At 39.0% G+C, this 23,828-nt stretch overlaps 1 protein-coding gene across 1 annotated transcript; it reads right to left on the bottom strand.

The window, feature by feature from the left end:
• Positions 1-1,513: 1,513 nt before the first annotated feature.
• Positions 1,514-15,398, bottom strand: LOC110686392. The gene is made up of 17 exons (XM_021862998.1): positions 14,436-15,398; positions 13,489-13,842; positions 13,254-13,394; positions 12,604-12,736; positions 12,393-12,506; positions 12,214-12,287; positions 12,054-12,128; positions 9,839-9,931; positions 9,693-9,753; positions 7,878-8,210; positions 6,691-6,817; positions 6,425-6,524; positions 5,302-5,371; positions 5,058-5,210; positions 4,864-4,959; positions 4,177-4,496; positions 1,514-2,263 (listed from the first exon to the last, which is right to left on the bottom strand). The coding sequence occupies exons 1-17, from the start codon at positions 14,514-14,516 to the stop codon at positions 2,003-2,005; spliced, it is 2,586 nt and encodes an 861-aa protein (XP_021718690.1). The 5' UTR covers positions 14,517-15,398; the 3' UTR covers positions 1,514-2,002.
• Between the last annotated feature and the right edge of the window lie 8,430 nt (positions 15,399-23,828).

Here is a 23,828-nt window from a genome sequence, read left to right as displayed (position 1 = left end):
ATGCACACATGGTGACCATCTTGAACATAGATTATATGAAATGACCTTATTTGAAAATTCTATCTCACTTATAACCTTATTTCATTAAATTTTAAATAAAGCTTAACTATAATAAGATTTTTTGTAAAAAAAAAAAAAAAAAAAAAAAAAAACACATACAAAAATTACATCTACCAACTATCCACCCACACCACCACCTCCACCAGCTAGTCACCGTCTCCCCCTCCCCCTTCACTGCCGGCACCCTGGGTTACCACCCTTGTCGGCGACGCTATCCAAGTCCCACCCCGACAATCGCCCACCAAGAACCCTAAACCCTGTCCACGTGGCCACTCTTCACCCACCGCAACCCCATATCTTTCTCCTCCGCCCAAATCGAACCCAAACCGTCTCGGTTAGGGTTTTGACTAAGGTAGGATGGTTGGGGTTAGGGTTTCGGAACCACCTTACCTCAGTCGAAACCCTAAACAGATGGTGGTTGTGGTTCAGTCGAACCCCTTGTTTAAGATTTCGGTGGGAAGAGGAGAGAGAGGGAGGGTCGTCGGCGGGGTTTGGGGTTCTGGGTGATGGTGGGGCTGGGGTAGCGTCGCCGCCGGGGTAATGGGAAACCATATCCAGTCTTGGGCCGGCCAGATAGGCGGTGGCAGTTAAGGTTAAGGTTAAGGTTTTTTTTTTTTCCTCAAAATATCTAACCATAGTTAATTTTATTTACAATTTAATGAAATAAGGTTATAAGTGAGATAGAATTTTTAAATAGGGTCATTTCTTACAATCTATTTTCAAAAGGGCCACCATGTGTGCGTAGCAGAAGTTAGGGGTCATCATTGAGAATTTCCCATTAAAATTTAGCCGGGAAATGGTCAATAGAGCGCATGTCTTGGCAACTATGGCAAGCGACAACTTGTCTTCTTTTAATACTCCCTCCGTTTTTAAATACTTGCTCCATTTCTCCATGCGCGGAGTTTTAGGAGAAATTGGAGAAAGTAATAAAATATAGAGGTAGTGGTGTTAGTGGTGGAAGAATAAAAAATTGTAAAAAGCAAAAATAGTGGAAAAATTGGAGGATAGAGAATATGAAATTAATAAAATATGATTTATATTGAGTCCACTAGGTGAGAGAAATGAATTAAATATTGTAAAACTTTCAAATAAGGAAATGAAGCAAGTATTAAAAAACGGCCGGAAATAGAAAGTGAAGCAAGTAATTAAAAACGGAGAGAGTAGTTGATTATAAATAGTCTATTGTTTAAGCTAAAAATAAAATAAAAAATAAAATTGACATAAATTTTTTTTTTCAGTAGTACGAATGGATTAATTTGTCCAAATCACAAATGTCTGCTAAATCCAATATTTGTCAAGAATGCAAAACAAGTCCTTCAAAGAAGGGAGGGAAAAGAAAAAGTAAACTCACCACCCCGAAAACATAAAGATGATAAGATTCAAACTCACAACCTCTCAAATTTATAAGTTAAAGATTCCTTACTATTGCAACTTTTTTGGTACCAAAGTAGAATGGCAAGATAATCATTATTCTCTGCAATAGTATAACATACATACAAGTCCAGGCTTTAACATTTACAAACATCTAAGACACAGAGGAGAAATGCCTTCACTAAAATATACATACATGAAGTACGAAACTCAAACCGAAATTGACGATTTCTCATTCTCTTATAAACAGCCTTCGGCCATCTCTGAGATTTAACATTGACAAAAGTATTCCTTTTTCTTTTGTCCTACAATTTCCTGTTTTTTTTTTTTTTTTTTTTTTTTCCTTGATATTTCTTTGTTTTTTCCTTTTGCCTCATACAATTTTCTCTACAATTGGGACTTTCATTTCGAAAGTCTAGCTAGCTGAATTTTCCTACTCAACCCCCGTTCCTAAATGACATTTAGAATGGAAGAAAGCTAAATTCCTACACCTAAAGGCACGACAGATTGCGCCTGCCTTTCTCCTACAATAAACAGCCTATAAAAATTAAAAGGTGAAAGAGAGGGGGGGTTACAGCTTCTGACTATATTTTACAGATGATTCTTTCATGGAACTATCAACATAGTGAATGCCGCTTCTAAAGCGACTAAACCATGACAACTTTATCTCACTAGCGCCAGTACATTGATCTTCAGTTTCTTCCTTGTTGCTGAAAAGTGTTTGATCTGAGCAGTCCAGCGAAGCCCCACATGCTAAGTTATAAGACTGGCATGCTGAATAGCAGACTCTTAGCCTGTTGTCACCATCCATGTCGCATTTTTGAATTGAAATCTAGAATGAGAAAGGCCCCAAATGTGAGTTAAACTGATGCAGATATACTAACAAATACGTAGTATTACACATACACGTGTAAATATCTCAATGTCTGGAAAATAAATGCTATCTACAACAAAAAAAAAAAAAAAATGCATATACTTGCTAAAAATAAAGCTTGATAATGCAAACTGAATAATTGAAGAATCACTTCAGATCAATAAAGGCTACTGACGGATGCCATGTAAACTGAAAGGAAATTGCTTTCCTAAATCTATAGCAGATAGAGTGCCAGTAAACAAAGCTAATCTTATTGCATGTACCATGATTTTTTTTACGTAAATATATTTCTTTACCATGCATTGTAATGATCTAATGGTTAAAATAAAGGCTTAGTAAGGCTTTTCTTTGTACAAAAGAAGAATTTAATTCAAGCCTTCATCGATTTTAAACAAATTCCCAAAATTGTGCAACAAAAGAAAGCTGCAAGTTATACACTACCACCCTCACGGCCTCACCACATGAAAACCATCTACAGAAACCACATGTATCCTACAAAATTCATCAACTGCAAGGTCAAACTAATTAAGCAACATACAACTTAATAACTGCTTGGGTCACCCTAATTAAACTACATACCACTTAATGACTGCCCCCTTATCCGAGCCCATAGGCCCATCTGATATATTTTTTTCAAGTAGACCACCCTTGATCCCCTACCCTGGCCCCTGATGAAACAAAACAACTCAACTCCCTGACTACTCCATGTTAACCCGAAGCCGACAATAAACCTTAGCTCAAAATCCTCCATCACATTGGTTTATGGCCTTAAGGGTCTCAACCTTCCCTTTCATCACGTAGGTTTTTAATGATATAGATTTTTTTTGTCATCACAAAGTCACTAAGGCACATTGTACTATAGTAGAATAAGTCACATAGATGAGTTCACTAGAATGGAGGGATGCAACAACCATTTCTCTTGCTTACTTACATTCTATCCTACAAGGGCAGCACATGTAGAAATTGGTCAAGATAAGGAAAAAAAAAAAAAAAAAACACTAGGGATGAAAAGAGAAGTAAAATAGGGTAGGAAGTAGACTAGTAGAGGTTATAAAATAAAAAGGAAAGCATATGGGAGTCAAACTTCTTATGCTCCACATGTGTCTTTTTTTCATTGCTCAATCAAGCCCTTATAAAGTCATCAACATTATGACAGACAATCATCCTTCTCTCAAATCAAATTATACTCCATAACATCTATGAAAAGTTCATCATCAAAATGACTATTATCTTGAACTAGCTTCCATGCCCTCATAAGCAAACCTCAAACTCCAAGTATATCCTTCACAAAATCTGCCATAGAAAAGGCCATCAAATAATCTTATAACATCTGAACCACATCCACATGCCCCAAATAGGCTAACAGAGATATGAAATCACCCACGGATGAGCCAACTGGCACTGTTGCACAAGAGCATCATCTTATAGATGTATGGGCAGTTGGCTAGCAGTGCTGGTATTCTCTGACAAGGAATGGTATAAATTTCAGTGGATAACTCGTCAATGGCGTATTTGGATACATATATAGCTGACATAAGTATATACAATGATGGGATTTACAAATTTGAAAATTACAAAATACAATGATGGGATCTACAAATAAAGTTAATACTTTCCTTTACATATGCTTTCCAAAAATTTAGCACTATGACATACTAATGGTACTTAAACTGTCATTTCATGCAAAGTAACTCTCATTTATTTATCATAAAATTAGCACTGGCATAATATTGACACACTCACTCAGTTAAACAACTTTGATCTTAACATTTGCAGATGTAGAATTAAAAGATCCTCTAAATATCTCAGCAAATGGAATGAACCAAAAAAAGAATGGGATTTGCATAAGTCATATTAACCAACAAACTTACCCAGCAAGCTAGCCTTTTAGCAGCTTCATCACAATAACTGCTGCCAAAAATGTTGAATAACTTTCGAGCCCCACCTGGAAAGAGACGGTGATAGTTGGGCATGACAACCACCTCTTCAAGCTGCTGCAATATACTTAGTTCACTAGGAGCACAGTGTTTCCCAGAAAAATCATTTTTAAGGACGTTTTGGCAGACTGAGAGACTTGACATCAACAAAGAACTATTTTGGCATGTGTAGCCAGCATAATCAGAGCAACGGAACTCACAAACTCCATTGTCACAGACACCTCCATGAAGGCTGCATTGCTCATCACATACAGCTGCAAATCACATTCATGTAAAATACAAGTTATAAGGAGGCTCTACTTAATTCTACATGATAAATTTTGCACAAATCACAGGCAATGATATCTACTAGTCTTAATAAATTTTTCAAACATATAGATGAAGCCGACACTGAAATCATAATCATGCAAAACTAAGATAGCTATTTCATTCCTTAATAGGCTAATTGCCACACATCAAACACGAAACAACAACTATGCATGATGATATTGAGTGATGACAGTAATATGTTCTTTTTCAGCAAAACCAACTAATCAAAGTTTATGCTGCCGTAAACCCTTGCTCTAAATCACACAACACAAATAGCAGTGATCTTATTATGTTGAGGATCTTCAACATTACCTGTGGAACAGTCAACGCCTGTGTATCCATTATGACACTCACAGACCCCATTATCAAGACAGTTTCCATGGTTGGTACAGTTAGTAGGACAGAAGCCTGCATTACAAAATTAGCACGTACTTTCAGAGGCATGGAAAATAAAATTTCGAACTTTCTTTTGTAATGAAGACTGCAGAGGGCAAGGGGTAACTTACGTTTATTACAGTCATGGCCATGGAACCCCAAAAAACAACGACACCTCCCATTTACACAATCTCCATTCAAATTGCAAGAATTGGGACATTGACCTGAGATCGGAAGTGATGATGTGCTACAAAGTTCATGATAAGCAGGGCAAACCAGCTCACCTAAACAAAGCAACAATAGAATTTTAGGGCTGCAGAAGGAAGAAAAGATAATTATATAGTTACATACTTCACAAGTTAGCTGTGTGATTACCATTGAACCCAGAAAATTGAATGTGGCCACCAGCTGCAGGGCAGGCTTTCCATATGCCATCCACTGCAATCTATGAGCATGAAAAGGAATATTAAATAGCAAATTGCCTTGTCAAACAAAATGGCTCTTACAAGCTAATGCAGACAGCACCCTATAAATTAGCTAAAGGGTCTACATAGGACTTTTTTCCATAAAAATCTTCCCAAAAATTTTAGAAGACTTCTAGTGGTGGACCATTGTCATGTATAGTACGATTAAAAAGCTGAGGCAGGGAAATTTTATTATTTTTATTTAGGAGAGAGAAATTGGGGGAGTGTGATATAGGGTTAATATACAGTATGTCTCTTGTAAGGTGGTCTAACCAGGTAAGTAAGACCATTATGATGTCAGCACGACACCAGCACACTCTTGGTAACTAATAAAGATTTAGCTAATAGAGAAAATAAAATAAAATTGATAACTAATTACCAAGGGGTAACTATAAGTAAAAAGAAGTGTAACTACTAGCAAAAATTGGTTACCTTTTATTATTTTACATGTTACCATTTCAGTGGCGTGATATATAATATTAGAAATTAGTTATCATGTTTTTATATTAGTTTGCTACTCATATACGAGTATTAATTTACATTTTTTTCTAGTTACCATTTTTGCTTCATTAATCATATAAGTAACATTACTATTACCCAGTAGGCAGTATATGGTCTTACCAAATAAAACTGTCTTATAGTATTTTTAAGATTTTTTAATTTTAATTCAAGAGAGAGATAATGGGAGCATATCATGGGGAGGGTTTAAAAGATTTTAGCTGGAGCCAAACCAAAAGAGGAAATGCAAAAGTCTATTTGGGACAAACCAAAAATTTTAAAAACAAAATAAAGTATGTATGGGACAAACCAAAAAAGTAAAGGTAGGAAGACTATAAAGGGATGGAGGAAGTAAGACTTTTGTCACTCAGGAAAAATACATCCTGTCAAATCAACTAGCTTCAAATAATCTACGGCCCCTTCCATCCCTCCTATTGCATCTTCTCTTGCTCTATTAGCCATTCCACCAATCACGTTGAAGCCCCATATCTTTTTAAGTACACAACAAATACAAGTATTAAATATCCCAGCCTTACCTCTAATGTCTTGTTTATACATCGATGCTGATAACAACCATTTCCCTGAGTCATTGAACCACGTACAAACCCAGTTCGAACTAAAGAAGAGGCCATGCACCTACACCATGTTCAAGACAAAATTTAGCAGCTACAAATACTTATATATTTTCTCTTAACATCTAGAAGAAGTTTCATGTCCACCAGAAACGAGAAAGGCTCATTAACAACACCATGACCAAAATACCTGACAAGATTCAGGCTCAAATATAAAGAATAAGTAATACCTGGAGTTGCTTCCACGCACTTCTCCCAGCATTCTGTCAGGTGCTCTTGCACTGTTGGTGTCGGTACAAGATCCATCAGAATAAGCTACAAAGTATGTGCAATAATCTGCTAATGAAGACTGCCCACCTGCAATAGCCAAATCCAGAATCTATGTTACAGACAAAAATTAAACGTCTACAAACAACATAACTTGCGCATAGAACTCCTGGTACAGGTTACTCTTCCTCTTCAACCAGTCCCCCCTCCCCCCTGAAAGAGCTTCAAACTCCAAATATTCCACTCTCCATATCCTGAATTACAGAACTTTAAATAAACAATTTGCTCTTGTAGATAAGTTATTCATTAGTTTGGAATTTCCCCAAATTTGATGTGCTCTTTCATTTGCAAAGGCGTGGAATTGAGACTTTCTTAAGTTGAACCTAAGTGTAACCCTTGACCAATTCTGGTATTTCAAATCCAACCTTACTCTCTATCTAATGGGAGTAATGGCAGAAGTAAGATACCTTTTAAAAAATTACAGTCACTAATAATTCCTCCCACTCCGTTTCAAATGAGAAACAGGTCTTTTTCAGCAGTTCATATGAAATAGCCATAATTATCAGCTACTTCAGTTTACCCCATTTGAAGAATAGGCTCATGGGGATACCATACCAGGAATATCTTTGTTCTGAACACTATATGAGAAATTTTAATCTTTCAATACCCAGATTATAAAAAACAAATTCTAGGTTGACTGAGCTCTATGTTTGTCATGATTGGTTTAAATCGTAGAGCTCCTTATTCTTCTCATATTTAGAATTATATTTTGTTTCCAAGAGCAAGAATACAATATAAAATACAGAAGGTGAATGTTCAGTATCAGAGAAAAGGCAGAAAAAATAAAGTATCCAATGCAATTTGATGCTTTTTATTATTTTACATGCTTCCAGGGTTATTTGATCAGGAGTTAGGGTATATGATTGATTTCTTATACTACAAATAAGCTAATTTATTTCAACATTTGAAGCTATTTTGCATCTAACAAAGAATTCTCTTCCATGGTGATAAATCACACCACAGATTATTACCTTTTCAATCATTTCACTAGCAACATGATTAGGAACTAAGCACAAATGCCACTGGGCAGGAAGGACTGTATGAGGGGAATATTTAAATGTAATAGAAGATCCATGTCATGGAAATACACCTTTATTTGCCTGTGGGAAGTACTGGGCCCACTGAGGGAGATCGCCAATATAATTTACAATGGGGCAGTACCCTTCTGCCTCCCTGTTATATGTACAACCTGACAATTGGGTATTGTTGCAATGATAGGCTCCCTTCCATTGATTGCATGGTGAGGTAACAAATTCAGTGCCTTGATTGCGCCCCCAGTCAAGGCGGTCTGCCATGCTATAGTTGGCCTTGTACCATCCACTATCCTCCAATAAAGCCAGAGTCATTGTTGAAACAACAGACCTTGTATCCACAGATCCTGTCATGATCTCGTTCATCAATAGTCTCTTCTCCCAATGCGAGCCTGAAAGCATATACAATGAACTAGAAGTCACTGAACTGCAAAAATCTTAGATACATTAATGAACTTAGCACAAAAGGAATGTTTGCATTGGAGTACAAACAAAGATTTATAAGATTTATAGCCTTATAGGAAGTACAAACAAAGAAAACAGTTGAGGTTTTACAAAAGGTGAATTACATTAGATTAGATATGGAAAAAGTGCAAAACTATTACATCCATGCAGTATCTCCTGACTTCAAATTTATGTTACTAGCACTGCAGTACAAGGTTGGAAATAAGAATTTGGATGCCTAATTTGTCATAGCCCTGAAAATACGGGCACTGTCCAATTAATGGACACGGGTATAGACATGGTCACATGGCTTTTAAAAAAAAATACTTTCTCCATTTCCTTTTACATGCAAATCACCTCATAGGCATGCAATTTGAGGAAGAGATATGCACAAATTATTTAAAATAATTTAAACCGTAACATAACATAGTACATATTATAATATGTTAAAAGACCCTTTGATGATAAGAACGTTCATAGTTGTTACGGAATTTTACATGTCAAAATCCTGAAATGACCACTTCTACCAAGCATTAATGTTAAAAAATTCACAGTGAACATTCTTGATATTACTGAACCTTTTACCCATGTAATCCCTCCCCCCCCCCCCTTTTCTTGTTATCTACTCTCTCCTCGGCATGCCACGAAATTCAAGATCTGAATTCAGTACCAACTACCAACCTCTCTTATCTCATCATTAACATCCCATCAGCAATTCAATTGTCTGTATCTCTCAATCCAGATCTGCTGCCACTTACAATTCTTAAATTAACTACTGCTAGTCATTTTTCTCACATCATTTACGACATCACCATTGGTGAAGCCATTGTCAACTCCCTCCCTGACTTTCACTATTACAGCCTATAAATCTTCTCATAATATATCTTCCACTGACATAAAATCCTACGCTTCACAATGATCCCACCCCAGCCCTCTTTATGATTAGTACATCAACATCCAAATGTTATCTTCCAATTAAGCTTTGTCATGCATATTAAGAAAACAAGAGCTGGGACAAAATGTGTTAAAAGAGAATAATATATTTGAAAGTGGAAAAATAGGAAATTGTAGAAATTGTGAAATTATAATATAAAAGTAGCAAGAGCAACAAAGCAAGTGTGGAAATTACGAAATTATCAGATTGATGTGATGGAAAAAGGATAAAAATAAGAGAAAGTAGGATTCCACTTCATACAGGGAAGAGGGCAAGTGGACAATAAATTGGAACAAAGGGAGATATTTATATGGGGCTCCAAGTTCAAAAGCAGAGTGGAGAGTTGGCCAAGGATCTTGTATCAGTATACATAACATGCTGTGTTAAAAATGGTTCTTTGTAACTTATTTTCCCATAAAGGTATTATAGCTTAAAATTCAGAAGGCAACACTTGATAAAAATAGAAAGGGTAAAAGACAAAAGAGAATGGAATGACCTGATGTTCCTCGCCCACCACCATCTTCTAGCTCTAAACCAGTAAAGTTTTCAGAAAATGCCTGCCAAAGTAACAGATATGTTATACACTAAGTCATAAGGCTTGCATAGTTACATGCACAAAGAATTGAAAGTTTAATCAAATACCCCATAATGATACCGCGCGTGCATTATAACACGAGGGAGCACCACACGTGTTACCATCCTTCCTAGCCTTTCATCCATGTTATGTTTTGTGACCTGCAAACAAGACGTGAGGCCAAAGTTACAGAAATTTACAGATAGTTATAGATAAAGGTTGTTAATCAATGCTGATTATTTGCTCAGATAAAGAAGATTTTTCCTCAAAATGACGTCTGTACACAACAAAGATCTAAAATCTGAACAGAGAGCCATAGAGACTTTAAATTGAGTAGAGAAACTATGGCACTAACATTAGAAAGGATTAGTGAAAATAAGGCAAGTGCCTAAGGAAGCGACACATTGACCTTCCCAAATTGTCAAACTTTCAAAACTTTACCAAGCTGTGAATAAACTATAATGCAATAGCACTATCAGACAACAGGGCTTCAACTACCTAATAATAAATGCACAACTATAGTTCATTCGTGGAGCAATCATGTTCTTGCAAGAAGCACCCTAATTTTTAAGTCTAAAAGATACTCAGTTCTTATTAATGCTCACATTGCTTTATTCTATTTTAGACATACCTCACTTTACTATCTAACCCCTCTTATCCCATAATAATTACACCTTTCCGCACAATCTCTTTATTCACCTTTCTTTTACACTTCCCCACCTTTTTACACTCTCTCTTACTTTATCCTACTTTATCTAACATCCACTCATCCTGTTTCAAAATAATTTATATAATATATCAATATTATGATTATCAACCAAGTAGAACACAAAAGAATGAAAAGAAATTAAATTAAATTATAGAGTATTGACATCACATTTTACTTTCTCTGTTTTTTTATTTTATTTTTTTAGTTGCATCACTTTTGTAATTGCAGACTCCTAGGCAATTTTTGGAGAAGAGAGAGATAGAGAGAAAAAAAATAAAGGGAGCACATGTGATAGGAGAGAGATAGAGAGAATTTATCAACTAAAAATGAAAGTGATGCATCTAAATCATAACTTCCATTTTTAGAAAGTTATGCATCTAATAAAAAACGGAGGAAGTATTTTATTTCATTAGAAATTCCACAGTAGACTACTGGTAACATAAATTGGCCGACCATTGGAAGCATTCTCTCATATTCAGTGAATTCCCCTCTCCAATTTATAGTAAAAGAGGTTCAAACTATGAACACAGGAGACCAAGCATTGAATTAGAAGGAACACAACACTTTTGCAAAGAATTTCATTAGATCAATTAGGCCAGATCTAAGACAAGTAATCAATCTTAAGCACAAGTACCATATTGGATGTTGGATTTGTTGTGTCATTGGAAACTAAATGGAGGTTCGGGATGTAAGAGATTTGTGTTCCCCTCATCAATGTAAATCTTTTGACAACTATTCAGCATGAGAAAATATGAGGCAGGATGATTAGAGTCTATCTAGAGTGACGCTGGCTTGTCCATGGAATCTAACATCAGCTTTCATAGTGACCGACTGACCTCTGTGTTTAGGTTTAATGATTGTCTGCTTACCAAGTTGACGATACTAGAAACACATTCACGGAGGTCTAGGAAGGTTAAGAAACATGCTGATGATCTGGCTCTAAAATTCTCTGTGGTAGACTCGAGAGTGTGGAATTCATGCACTTCTAATAGGATGTGTACATCTTTTGTCATCAGCAGTGCACAGCACCATATCTTAGTAGCCAACATTACCTGGAAGGTCAAGGTTCTACTCAAGGCAAGAGATTTGTGGTGATATTTTCCTTTTCATATATAAGGTTTCACAAAACACATTTGTTCTGTTGCCAAAAGATCTAGATATATCCTTTTTCCCTTTGAGGATTGGGTTAATTACAACCACCCCAACCATATTTCACTCCACTTTTCATGTAATAAAAGCCAAAGTGCAAGTGTGCAACAAACCATGTTTGATTGTACTTTGCATGCTTTCAATAAAAATAATCAGTAACTAAGTTACATACTTTCCACACATGCTTGTATACTACCAACAATGAGCCAGTGAATCGTGTCCACTGCTTTGTAGCTGGCCTTGAGCTTTTAAAGGTTTTTTGGTACAAACATTTCGAGCATTATATAAAAATTTTCCACCAATTGCCTTCTTTATAAAGAAATCTAACATCCATAATCCAAAATTTTAAACGTACACAAGGTATGCCAAGGGAACCCCCCCCCCCCCACACACACACACAAACTTTTTGTTAGACTGAAAATTACCTGAGCTCGTCTTCTTTTGCGCTCATCACGAAAATGTGCAAAAGCATGTGGATCAAAACCAAGAACATGCATAACCTGAAAAAATTAAACGGTGATAGGTGATAAAGCTTATTAATTTCTATCTCAAACAAAAATCAAAAGAAAATTTAAAATCACTAACCTCATGTATGAGGGTTGCAGAAAGTAGTGTTTCAGCTTCTGCAGTCAAATGGCGGGGAGCAACATTTACGTGGCCTTCAAGAACAAGAAAAAAGTAAATTATCACTTGTCAAGAATATAGCAGAGATACATCAACCCAATTACCCAATCCCTATGCCAGATCATGTATGGTAAATCTACCTGCAATAGCACGGCCCCACTGATCCCGCTCACATGCCACAGCCCATGCTAGTGTGTTTCCAGTTGTTGGCCTTGTGGTTACCAAAAGAACCAAATCTGCATCAGCAATACCCTCTGAAAGGAAAAAGTGAAATAATTTTGTCATGAACCCTAACAGAAGATTGACATAATAGAATCCATTCCTGACACTAAATGCCAAATAAGACAGAACCTTCTACATATTCCCTTGGTAGCTGTACACCTCCATCTTGTCCACATGCAGAGTATCCACTCAGTCGCAATTTTCCTCTAACAGGCTCAACGGCTAGGGCTCTCTGGAACCAGTCAGCTGTCTGCCCCAGAGCCTGCCCATCCATTAACAGACATAGGTATTACTTGACAGGTCCATATGTAAAGATTGTAAACTGAGTAATACTTAAACTGAACATTTTCTTAAATGAACCTAAAATTTGTTAAATTGGGGAACTTGCAAGAACAATGAACAATTTTTTTGTTTCTAAACATTTTTCCAGCCGTAGGAGGTTGTGATTGATACAAAGGGGGTCAAACAATTATATAAAACCCAGGAAACTGGAATTATTGACCCCAAGCTCAAGCCCGGTAAGTACTTGGACTACATCATGTATCCCAATTTTCCAAATTCCCTATTGCTTCACTTGAGCATCACCCAAGTTTTAACAGACAGGCTGCCCCTATCTTTAAATCACTACAGCTAATAAAACATACATGATCAACAAAAAGATAAATCACATTGCAGTGTACATATTCACACCACATTCTGTAACATTAGGCTTGTGGCATAAAACAAATCAACACAATCCATGCTTCATATAGAGTAAGAATGGAAAGCAAAATGCAAACCTTATGCAGGCGATGCTTTTTGTCACCTCCAGATATATCTTCCAAAGTACAATTATACCAGCAATCCCCCGAAATTGGTGGATCAACATTAGGATTACAAAAAGGTGTTCCTGGAAAAGATGTCATAAGAGGCTCCCCAACCTGATCAACCAAGATGCAACATACAAGACAAGAGAATCAGCAAAAGCATACCACTACAATGCACATAAATGCAGCTACCATTCCCAATCCTCACCTTTACAGTGTCCCCAACATTTCGGCAATCTCTATCAGGAGAATGACCTACTGCGTCATAATTTAAAAATATTCTAATTGGCCACTTTCCATCTTCAGATTGTGGCATGGATTCCATCATACCTAGCAAAGCACGCCCCTTGCGGCTGAGAGACTCAGTGAAACTAGGCTCCTCATACACTTGAGGGGTAACAGAATAAACCTGGCGACCAGGTCGCCTCCGCTGTGCAATAATTTGATCATGTATACAAGAATGTGAGCTAATACTTTTGACTTCCCTTTCTTGCCCTTGCTGTTGAAGCTGATAATCTATGGACTCTGATGAGATTGAGAAAAACCCCAATACCAAAACAATCTGCCACAGTAAAACATTAGCCAATAAGCAACTTACACGACAACTGTGAATTGACAATTAACTAAGCTGCTTCACTATCCAAAGCAAAAATCAGTGACCTCAAATTCAATTGATTAGAAACTAAACCAAAAAATAGAACTTCCCTTAAAAATAAACACTTTGGTCACCTCAAATGTCACTCAAGAATTGAAAATTAGACACACTATAAGTTTAACTCCCTTCGTCTGCGATTAATTGTCACTTTGATTGTGTAATTTGAGCTAATAATGACACAATTAAATCTCTTAAGTCATACCTAGTAGTACTTTTTTTTCTCTCTGAGTTAAATTTAACATTAGTAATCTGTTTAATACACAAAAAAATTAAGGAAATAATGTAAATAAAGTATTAATTTCATTACTAATTTCCAATCAAGCCAAAAAATTAAACCCCCATTTGGAAAAATGACACAAATTTACCATATATTCACATTAATTTTCCAAAAAGAAAACCCAAAAAAATTGAAATAATTCCAAAAACAAAAACCCAGTATTCCATTAATGTAATCATTCTACAATTACACAAATTAGATTACATAAGATGTAAAAACTTACCTCGAAAAGAATGACAGCAAATCTGAAACAATTAACAAATCGTAACCCAAAACATGGAGTTTTATAAATCATCACCTCCATGAATAATTTCACTAAAAACCCACTTTCCCATCAAAAATCCAGCGCTATTTCGATCGAAACACGGACCCATAAAAATCCCAACATTTCAAAATTAATCCCAAGAACAGGTAGAAAAAAGACTGAAGAACAAATCGTTATAGTTGATTGATTTAAAAATAATTAAATTAAAACTGAAAAAATGAAGGTAAGATATTAATTTTCTGGGGAAAAAGGGAAATGATGAAGTGAATTTGAAGACTGAAAGACTGATTCTTCTTTTTTTTTTCTGGGTTCAGCCGTTCAGGTGAGGTGGGGTTGTACTGCGGACTTGTGGAGCTACCAAACGAGTGAGAGCAAAATTTTAATTTTAAGAAAATAATATATAAATAAAAATAAAACGGATATGTGATACAAAGTGGTTGTTTTTTTTTTCTTTTTTTTTGGAATTGGGAAAGCTTTAATTTTTAATATGGAAGGTTTTGGTTGTTTGATGTTGGATAATGGTGGTAATGGATTGTGGAGAAATGATATAAAGTAGTTTAGTGTAGGTGAGAAAAAGGGAGACTATGAAAGGTTAGGTTATGGTGGGTAGACAATTATTTGTTTGTTATGGAGTATTATATTTCAATAAAGTTAGCAATTGGGTGAAAATCATGGCTTATTGATTATTGGATCCTCCTAAATTCTAATGGTTTACTTTTTTCTTTTTTTTTTTCGTTCTTATAATCGTGAAATATTTGAATTTTTTTTCTCAATAGGTATGGGGAAACTAATACTCTAATTATCAAATTATTAAAAAGGAAGCAAATACTTATGATTATATGAGCAATCAGCCATGGATCTACCCACGATCTTTGCAATGAATTGATAATTTGAAGATTGTTCCTTTTGATGATAACATTTTCTTATGTCACTCTCAATTGCTAGTCAGATCTCTCTATGATGAGTTTTAAATTCATTTATAAAAACTTTTGTGTTACTTAGATTGAAAGTGTGTGCATTGCTATTATTGTCTTAAAGGATGATGCATATTGTCGCTAAGTTGTCATGAACCGAACTTCTTAACTTGAGTTTGAAGAAGTTATAGGATGAGGGACCTACCATGCCACAAAAAAAAAGGGTTAGTGTAGACACCTGATTGTGTCTTCCCAAAAAACCAAACCCAGCGATGAGTACCTTTCATGTCTTTGATTATCGAGTTAGGTGAAGAGTTGAAGAGTCTCGTGAATTTCCCTTTCGTCTTAACCATTTCTAATCTGTCCTTAAATGTTTTAAACCCAAAATCATTCATTTTGTGTCCTTAAAATCATTTATTTCGTGTCCAACTTATAAAAACGTCCAAGCCAGTTTATTTTGGTCCATGATCTCGGTCCAATTATTGCTTAGTTGGATGGGGTTTGAAAAGAGTTTTCCAACGATATATTATAAGCCCAAACCTTATGGACAAAATACTAAACTGAGCCCAAACCGAGCCTTACTTACGACCCAATGATCATGCGAAGGGTCCATTAACCTTAACCTCATTTCTAAACCAATTAGGATTTATTACAAGCTTCTAGAATTCTCTAGAAGGTTGTTTTCGATCCAAAATCCCTTAGGACTTATTATTGGTTTCTAGAATTCTTTAGAAGGTTCTAATTTATCTTGTTTTCGAAAAGATAAAGACTTGAGAATTTTACATCGGATAAAACACTTGTTTTTCAATGATTTTAATCCCGATAAAATTATAGTACGTACGAAATTTGATTAACCCAATTTGATTGGAAGTTGGATTCCATACGAATTCAATTTTCCAAAAACCATCGCTGAGCGACAGAACACCGCGGCAAAGTTGGCGCGCCGCGATGAGCCTATCACGCTGCGGCAAAGCTGGCGCGCCGCGAAGGATCTGGTTTTACTCCGAGTCGGATTCTGACTCTTTTTCTGATTTTTGACCCTCTTTTCCCCTATAAATAGAGGTCGTATCATCCCGCTTTCATTCACCAACAATCATCATCTCTTCCCCTCTTTAAGCTAAAGCTTATTCTTTCTTTTTCTCTCTTTCTCTTGATTTCTTAGCCTACCCTTAATCTAGCCTTAGCCTAAACACATCCCAACACACATCCTTCGATACTTTTCCTAATCAAACACCATACGTCCTTCATGAGCCTCGAATACTCCTAGCCAATCTCGTAGTTGACTTCAACCTCGACGTGAAAGGTTGATAGTTCTGAGGGTTTGATCCCAAATCTATATTTCAATCTATATTTGATTTGTTTGATTTAATCTTTCTTGAAGGTTACTAACGTGTGTACTGTTTTTATCGAAAGAGGTATGAGGCATCAAAGTGAGTAATTCGATTACTTAATTGTTCTTTTGATATAGAAATTATGCTTAGAATTTTATATTAATTCCTAGTATCATGTTAGCATGCTTTTATGATTTCTACTATTGATTGGGGTAAAAATTGCCCCCTGCCACGTGGACCAATGAGGGCCTAACACGTGTCACCCTCATACAGGCCCAAGGGGATCCAATCAGAGGATGCCATGTGGCATTGAACCCCCAATGGAGAGCAGATTCTCATCTGCTATAAATAGAGGAATCATCCTCATTTATTGGTATTCAAAAATTCATACACAAATCCCGAGCAATATTAATTGCGTAATCTCCCTGAATCAGAGAGAAACACCCATTTTACTTTCTGCACGCTTACTCATCCAGAATCATACTAACTTGATCTTCGGAGGCGGAACTTCACCCAACCGGAGTTTCGTGGTTTTGCAGGTATAGAAGGCAGGCGCTCATACCCAATATTGTAACTCTCCCAAGGGACTAAAAACACCCGAAACATTTGGCGCCATTTGTGGGGAGAGTACTACCGAGATGGCTTCACAGCAGTCTGTACCGTCTGCTAATAGGAGGCGGCCTACGGTCAAGTTCAAAAACCGAGTGCCTCCTCCCTATCTTAAGCATCTGAGTCGACCCAGACATCGACCTACCCAGAGTTCTTCAGAATACCTCAATGAGGTATTCGCAATCAAACCAAGGGGGTCAGACAGGCGGCCTGTCCGTCCATTCTGACCCTCAGATAGTCTATCCGGCATGGTATGCGCCTTAGCAGCCATGCATGTCGTATGGACAACATTGTAATCAACCGGCCCCTTTCTAGGGGTCAGGCGACATTAATGTCCATCAGGGCAGACAGCTCCGTCTGCGAAACCTTGCTGAACAACCTTCTGTGTTCACAAGGAAATAACCTTCTGGTACGAAAGTGATAGACGGCCAAATACATGCGTCATCCAGCCAACTGTCAAGCACAGCAGGCACCATGAGGCCAAAGGATTTGTGTAGCAGACGTCATGGGGTTATACTTGCCTCATGATTAGTCAGGCGGCATCATGCCACCAAGCAGTCTCGCGATCAGCCGACATGCTCAGGCATGAAGGCATGCAAGAGGTAGTAAATTCAATCAAGGAAATAAATTTCAACCTTTTTAAGCCTGCTGTATACAGGCGGCCTGTAGGCTGAGTCCTATGGGACCATTCAAAGAGCAGGAGATGTGTAATACACAACCATCCACGAGCTCCACACCATGCAACCGGCATTCTCCCGGGAGCCTGCAATTGCACTCAACAGGGATAGCCCACATAACTCATGCCAAAACTTAAAAGGCAATAACAGCCTCCATTTCCAGGCATACAAGCGGTCACCTGTATAGGCGCATGAGCAGTCAGCCCTTCAATGCTGAACCTTGTACTCAAGACCTAAAGTGCTTACAAGCGTTGAACTACAGGCAACACCTAAATATAGTGCCTCAAGCTATCAGGCGACAGTAGCCGCATGAAGAAGTGTAGCCAAACCACGCTAACTCTAGTCAAGCGCCTGTCTTGGGCGGTTGTGCTTCCTATAAGGAAGGCCGGATGTGACTTAGAGGCAAGGCTCAATGAATAACCCAAACAAAAAAAAAGTTCTAGGAGCAAACAAGTGAGGGTCAAACGATAATAAAGCTTAGCAATGCCCAGGCGGCATTCCCAGCAAAAGCACCCATCCACCGTATGTGGCCCGGTTATGTATAATTTGAAGCAAGCTTGAATTTGGCATCAAGCAGAGGATTGGCATCAAGCCTCCATGGTGATCCAAAAGCTTGCGGGCGGCAACCATGAGGACAGCCAGCCAGCTCCATTTCCGCATACACAAACGGCTACCTTGCGAGAGCAATCATAGGCGCATGTATGCATTGATATGCAGGCTAGTTCACGAGATTGCAGCCTTAAGGGCCAGGCGGCCTTGATTAGAAGAGCTCACATCCGGTACAAATAGTACGCCTGAGTATACAGATCAAGCACAGCAGGCGGCCTGATCATCCTTCATACAGGCGGTCCGTTATGATAATCAAAAGGGTCAGCCGGTGTAAAGGATTATATCGTCTCCCGGCTGCGCATGCATCACGTCAAGAGTGTTCAAGTAATTAGCATAGCAGCCAGCCAATTTTAGCCACCTCCAGCTGTGTTCACACATGTCAAACCATGGCCAGCTTCTCAAACTACCAGCTGCACTAAATGGGGAGGGTGTTCAGCCTAAGCTCCTACAGCCGTCTCTAAGGGTGCGCATGTTATAAGTGGAAGACAGCCGGTTCCCTTCATGTTGACCGGCAAAGTAATGGCACCTATCCTCAAAAAGCAGGCGGCTTTTTATACATATCAGCCGACTAGATTTGCACCGGTTGAGGGTGCGAATGTCAGCGCCATCCAACAAAAACCAAGCGTCCGGTTAAGTGACGAGTATATAAGATAGCCTTGAAGTTCAGCAAGCAGGCAAAACTTGGGGGCCATGAGACACTAACAGCTGGTACATGGTGCATGTCCATTCATCAAAATCTTGCCTCCTAAGAATATTGTGTTTAAACAACACAACCACAGCAACCACCTGTATAAAGGCTAACTAAGGCTGGCTGCGTGTGCATTGAAGGCACAATATACACAAGCAAGACAACCGATAGCCTGTAATAGCATTACATCTGGCCATAATAGACACTGGCTGTGGGTGCACTAGCTGCTAGATGCTATTTGCAATAGGGGCATGCAGCATTGAGAATGATATCAATGATCAACTGCACAACCGACACCCTTGTTGCCCCAATACGTAGATCAGCTGTGTATGCTCGAGCTAGCTGCAACTGTTCTAGGCGGTTGTCTCAAGTTTCATTCGGCATTACCACAAATGAAGAGCAAGCGACAAATGTTCAGCCAAGCACCCATTTGGCACTGAGAGTACGGCTGTGAATGCATTAGCAGCGTGTCAATATTGAGCACTTGAGCCCTTGAGATGAATGGTTTGTCATTCTAAAACCTACAACCGGCATCCTTCTTGAGTAGCATATGTGTTACACCTTGCCGCATGCACATATGGGAATAAAAAGCCGGTTGCTTGTCTTTCTTTCTTGAGGACAGCTGTGTGTATGAGCATAAGTGTGAAAATAATGAGCTTGAGGTTGAGCCAACATGGCAGGCGGTCTTTTAGCCTAGGCTCAAGCCAGGCAGCAGCCGGCCAGCTACCCCTAGCTAAGTGTCAAGCATCCGGTTGAGGGTGCATGATTAGTCAACCATTGATCGAGCAACATAGTAGGCGAATGCTCATTAATGAAAAAGCCTCAAGATATTTGGTGCATCATTATTATGATTACAGCCGGATTATTAAGGCCGGAAGATTATAAAAAAAAACGGAAGATTATAAAAAAAAAGGGCCGGAAGATTATAAAAGAAAAAAAAAAAACTATGCATCCGGCATAGACCGGATGTGTGTGGAGCAGCTACAATTGAAAGCTAGCCAAAGGCATCCAGGCGGCAACTAGCCCAGCAATCAGCCAGGCTCGTGTCAAACCAATATTTCGCCTAAGTGACCCTCAAGCTGGCTGAACAAATTAAAAGCAGGCAGCATTCAGCCAGAATAATCCCAACTTATCAAAGGCACCGGCCGCATATGCATTGAATGCCAGCTCGTGAAATTGGCAGCGTGGTGCATGAGTCATACCATTAAAAAGCCAAATGAGCTCGCACACCTTGCAAACAACATAATTAAGGCATGCAGCATTATAGAACCAGCCAGCTAAAGCAAGCTCCCAGCCAATTTAGTCCGGTTAAGGGCATATGAAGGAAGCATGCGATCCATGCCCTAGCCGCCTGTGTATACAACAAGTGGTCCCGCAGTCAAAACAGTTTGTCACAACTGGCCTTGCCTCGCATGAGAGGTTATGAAAGTTGAGCAAAAAGGCAAACATTGGGTGTTGAGGAAGGGCGCTTGTATTGCCGGTGCTTGTGATGCATCCCTTGAGCCGGTTGTGACACAATGCTAGCAAGCAAGTCCTCGTGGCCATGGGAGCACTCGGCAATATCGCAAGTGGAGAGCAGATCTCCAGCAAAATCAAGAACACCTGGCCGGCTGTTATCAGCAAGGTGGCAACAATTACAAACGTCCAGCAATAGCAAGCGGCAAGCCAAGATTGGCTATCATCATGATTAATGACCAATGAGCACTTGAAGCAGCAGTCCTTGCGCCCGTGCCATCAACATTCAAGGTGCATCAAACCGCCTGGGCATACTTCAGCAGACTCCCTTGATCTCAAACTGCTCTCAGCCGGTGAACCGTCTGGGGTATCAGCTAGCAAAGCTTTAAGGAGTCGCCTGGGTACTTCAACAACTTGTTTTATTATCAAATGTATGAAGTCTCGCCGCATGTATATGGGTCGATACAACCTCTTGAAATAGCATGGCTGAAGACTGAGAGTGGGGTTGTATGCCTTACCACACCAAAACAAGCAGCATGATCATGAAATTAAGCGACTTGAGTAGTCAAGCAGGAGGCGCCTCAGCAAAGAGCCGCCTGTATACTCGGAGATTCAAATTCATCTCTTGGATTCTGCTACCCAGCATCTCATGACCGCCTGTCCCCATGCGAAGAGCTTGGTATCATAAATCAGCAGGAGGCATTTCAATGCCGTCCAGCATATTGATATCCTCCATAGAAAGGTACCATTCTAATAAACTCAATATGAGTATTGTTTGCATCCTTATTGCATCCTACTTGATTTTGTGAAACATTGGTTCAAGTCTCCCTCAAGGGCAGCATACCGGCCAGAAAAGGTTTCAAAGTATGTTGAATAGGCTTAAGAAGAACCACCGCCTGTGCAATGTGCAGGCGGCAAAATTTAAATACACCGCCTGTGCAATGTGCAAGCGGCAAAATTTAAACCAACCATCTGCTCCAATATGAGCAAATTTAAGCTAAGTCTAAAAGACTAAGCGGCTGAGTGTTGTTCCTTTCTGAACAAACCTAATGAGGCTTATGGCCAGAATGATCAAGCGAAGGCCAACGGCTGGATGATCAAAATTAAAATAAAACAATCTGTCTGCTCTAGCAGGCGTTCGGCGACACCCATTCGGGTGAATTCGTCGCATAGAGCATCTCCCATTTGGGTGGTGCATTGCTCTATGATCAAGTGAAGGCCAATGGCCGGATGATCAAATTGAGGCCCATGGCCGGATGATCAGCCCAGGCTCCAAAGCCGACTGATCTCATTTAATATTAAACTAATACGACCTGTCCCAACATCATAGCAAGCGTCCGGTGACATCCCTTCGGATGAAATTCGTCGCAGAGAGCAGCTCCCTTTTGGGTGGAATATTGCTCTATAAACTAAGCACACGACCCCTATACGATTGTCCCCAAGGACAACCACGTAGCCGTTTACAACTGAGACAAGGATAACTCTACCACTAACCAAACCAGTGGTAGCCAGTTGACATCTGAGTCGGATGACCGCCTGTATTACTTGGGATAAATACAGGGGGTACCTCTTAAGTTAATAGCCAACAAACATTGGCGAATCGAGGGGACCAGCCGGCCTCCGCCGTCTGGTACCTCTACTACTCATGCTGGAGTGACGGAGACTGAGTAACTCCCATGTTAACTCATAGTCACTCTCTCAAGCTTAGTATGGAGCCTAAAAGGTATGAGTTGCCCGCTTGTTTTTTTAGCAAACAGGGGCTTTCAACCACTACTCCTGCTAGGTTAGCAACCTTTGAGTTAATAGCCAAGCAAAACTTGGCGAATCAAGGGGACCATCCGGCCTCCGTTGCCTGGCTTCCCTACTACTGAAACCAAAGTGACGGAGACTGGTTAACTCACAGTCACTCGAACCAACCTAGTACGAAACCTAAAAGGTATGAGAAGTCCGCTTGTTTTTTGGCAAACAGAGGTACTCTACCACTATTCCTACTAGATTGGCCATACTTCTAAAATGTTGTCGCTTATAAACGGGCATAGCTATTTTGGTTGGACATTCCGTTTGACGCCTGCTCCTACGCAGTCACCAAAGCAAACGGCCAGCCATCATCTAGCAAAATAAACTAAGTACCAAACTTAGTATATTGCAGCTCATATTAAAGAGGCCAATGGCCGGATAATATTATGCGCTTACCCCCCTGCTCGATGGTCAACAGTACGCCTGGTCTGGGGCTATCAACATAGTGGGGCTAAAAGCAATAAGAGTCGACATCTGTCTAGTTCAGCAGCAATCATTATTATGATTCGATTAACTTTGAAAATATCATACCACTCAAGGTATCAAAATTTTCCAAGTTAATCAAATCTCTCTTTAATTGAACTAGACACATGCCGACCAAAAAAGGCTTAAAGAGTCTCACTTTCGAAAGGAATAATCTCCCTTGAGCGAGAGATTACTCCTTCCGAGGGGCTAATGTTTGGGGTAAAAATACCCCTACAAATAGACCAATGCCAATGCGACACGTGTCCATACGCTTAGCGCTCAATAAGCCACTCAAAGCATGACACGTGTCATCTAAAGGGGAAACCAGGCTTGAAGCCCATGAAACCCTAGAAATCCATCAAAACTCTCTATAAATACTGATCATTCACAGCAGTTGAGGGGGATCACAACATTGAATACACATTCAATCCACACAAAACCCGAGCAATCTTCATTGCAGAATTCTCTCTGAATCAGAGAGAACTATTTACCATTTCCGCATTATACTCCTCATACACGTTCTAACTTGATCGTCGGAGGCGGAACTCCCTCGGGAGTCTCCATTGTTTTGCAGGTACAGGCAGCCGGAGGTCAGTCTCGGTGTTGTAACTCTCCCGCAGGACACATCAAAAAACCCCGAAACAACTATCATGTTAGGATGTTGATTTTCATTCCTAGTATCATGTTAGGATGTTGATTTATGATTTCTAATATCATATTCCTAGTATCATGTTTAAGCTAAAGCTTTGATTTTTATTATTAGTGACATGCTAGGGTTTGTTATTAATCCGTTTAGTATAATGCCT

The sequence above is a fragment of the Chenopodium quinoa genome, unplaced genomic scaffold, assembly GCF_001683475.1.
Source record: "Chenopodium quinoa cultivar QQ74 unplaced genomic scaffold, ASM168347v1, whole genome shotgun sequence".
Taxonomy (NCBI): Eukaryota; Viridiplantae; Streptophyta; class Magnoliopsida; order Caryophyllales; family Amaranthaceae; genus Chenopodium; species Chenopodium quinoa.
This window is presented reverse-complemented; position numbering and strand designations above follow the sequence as displayed.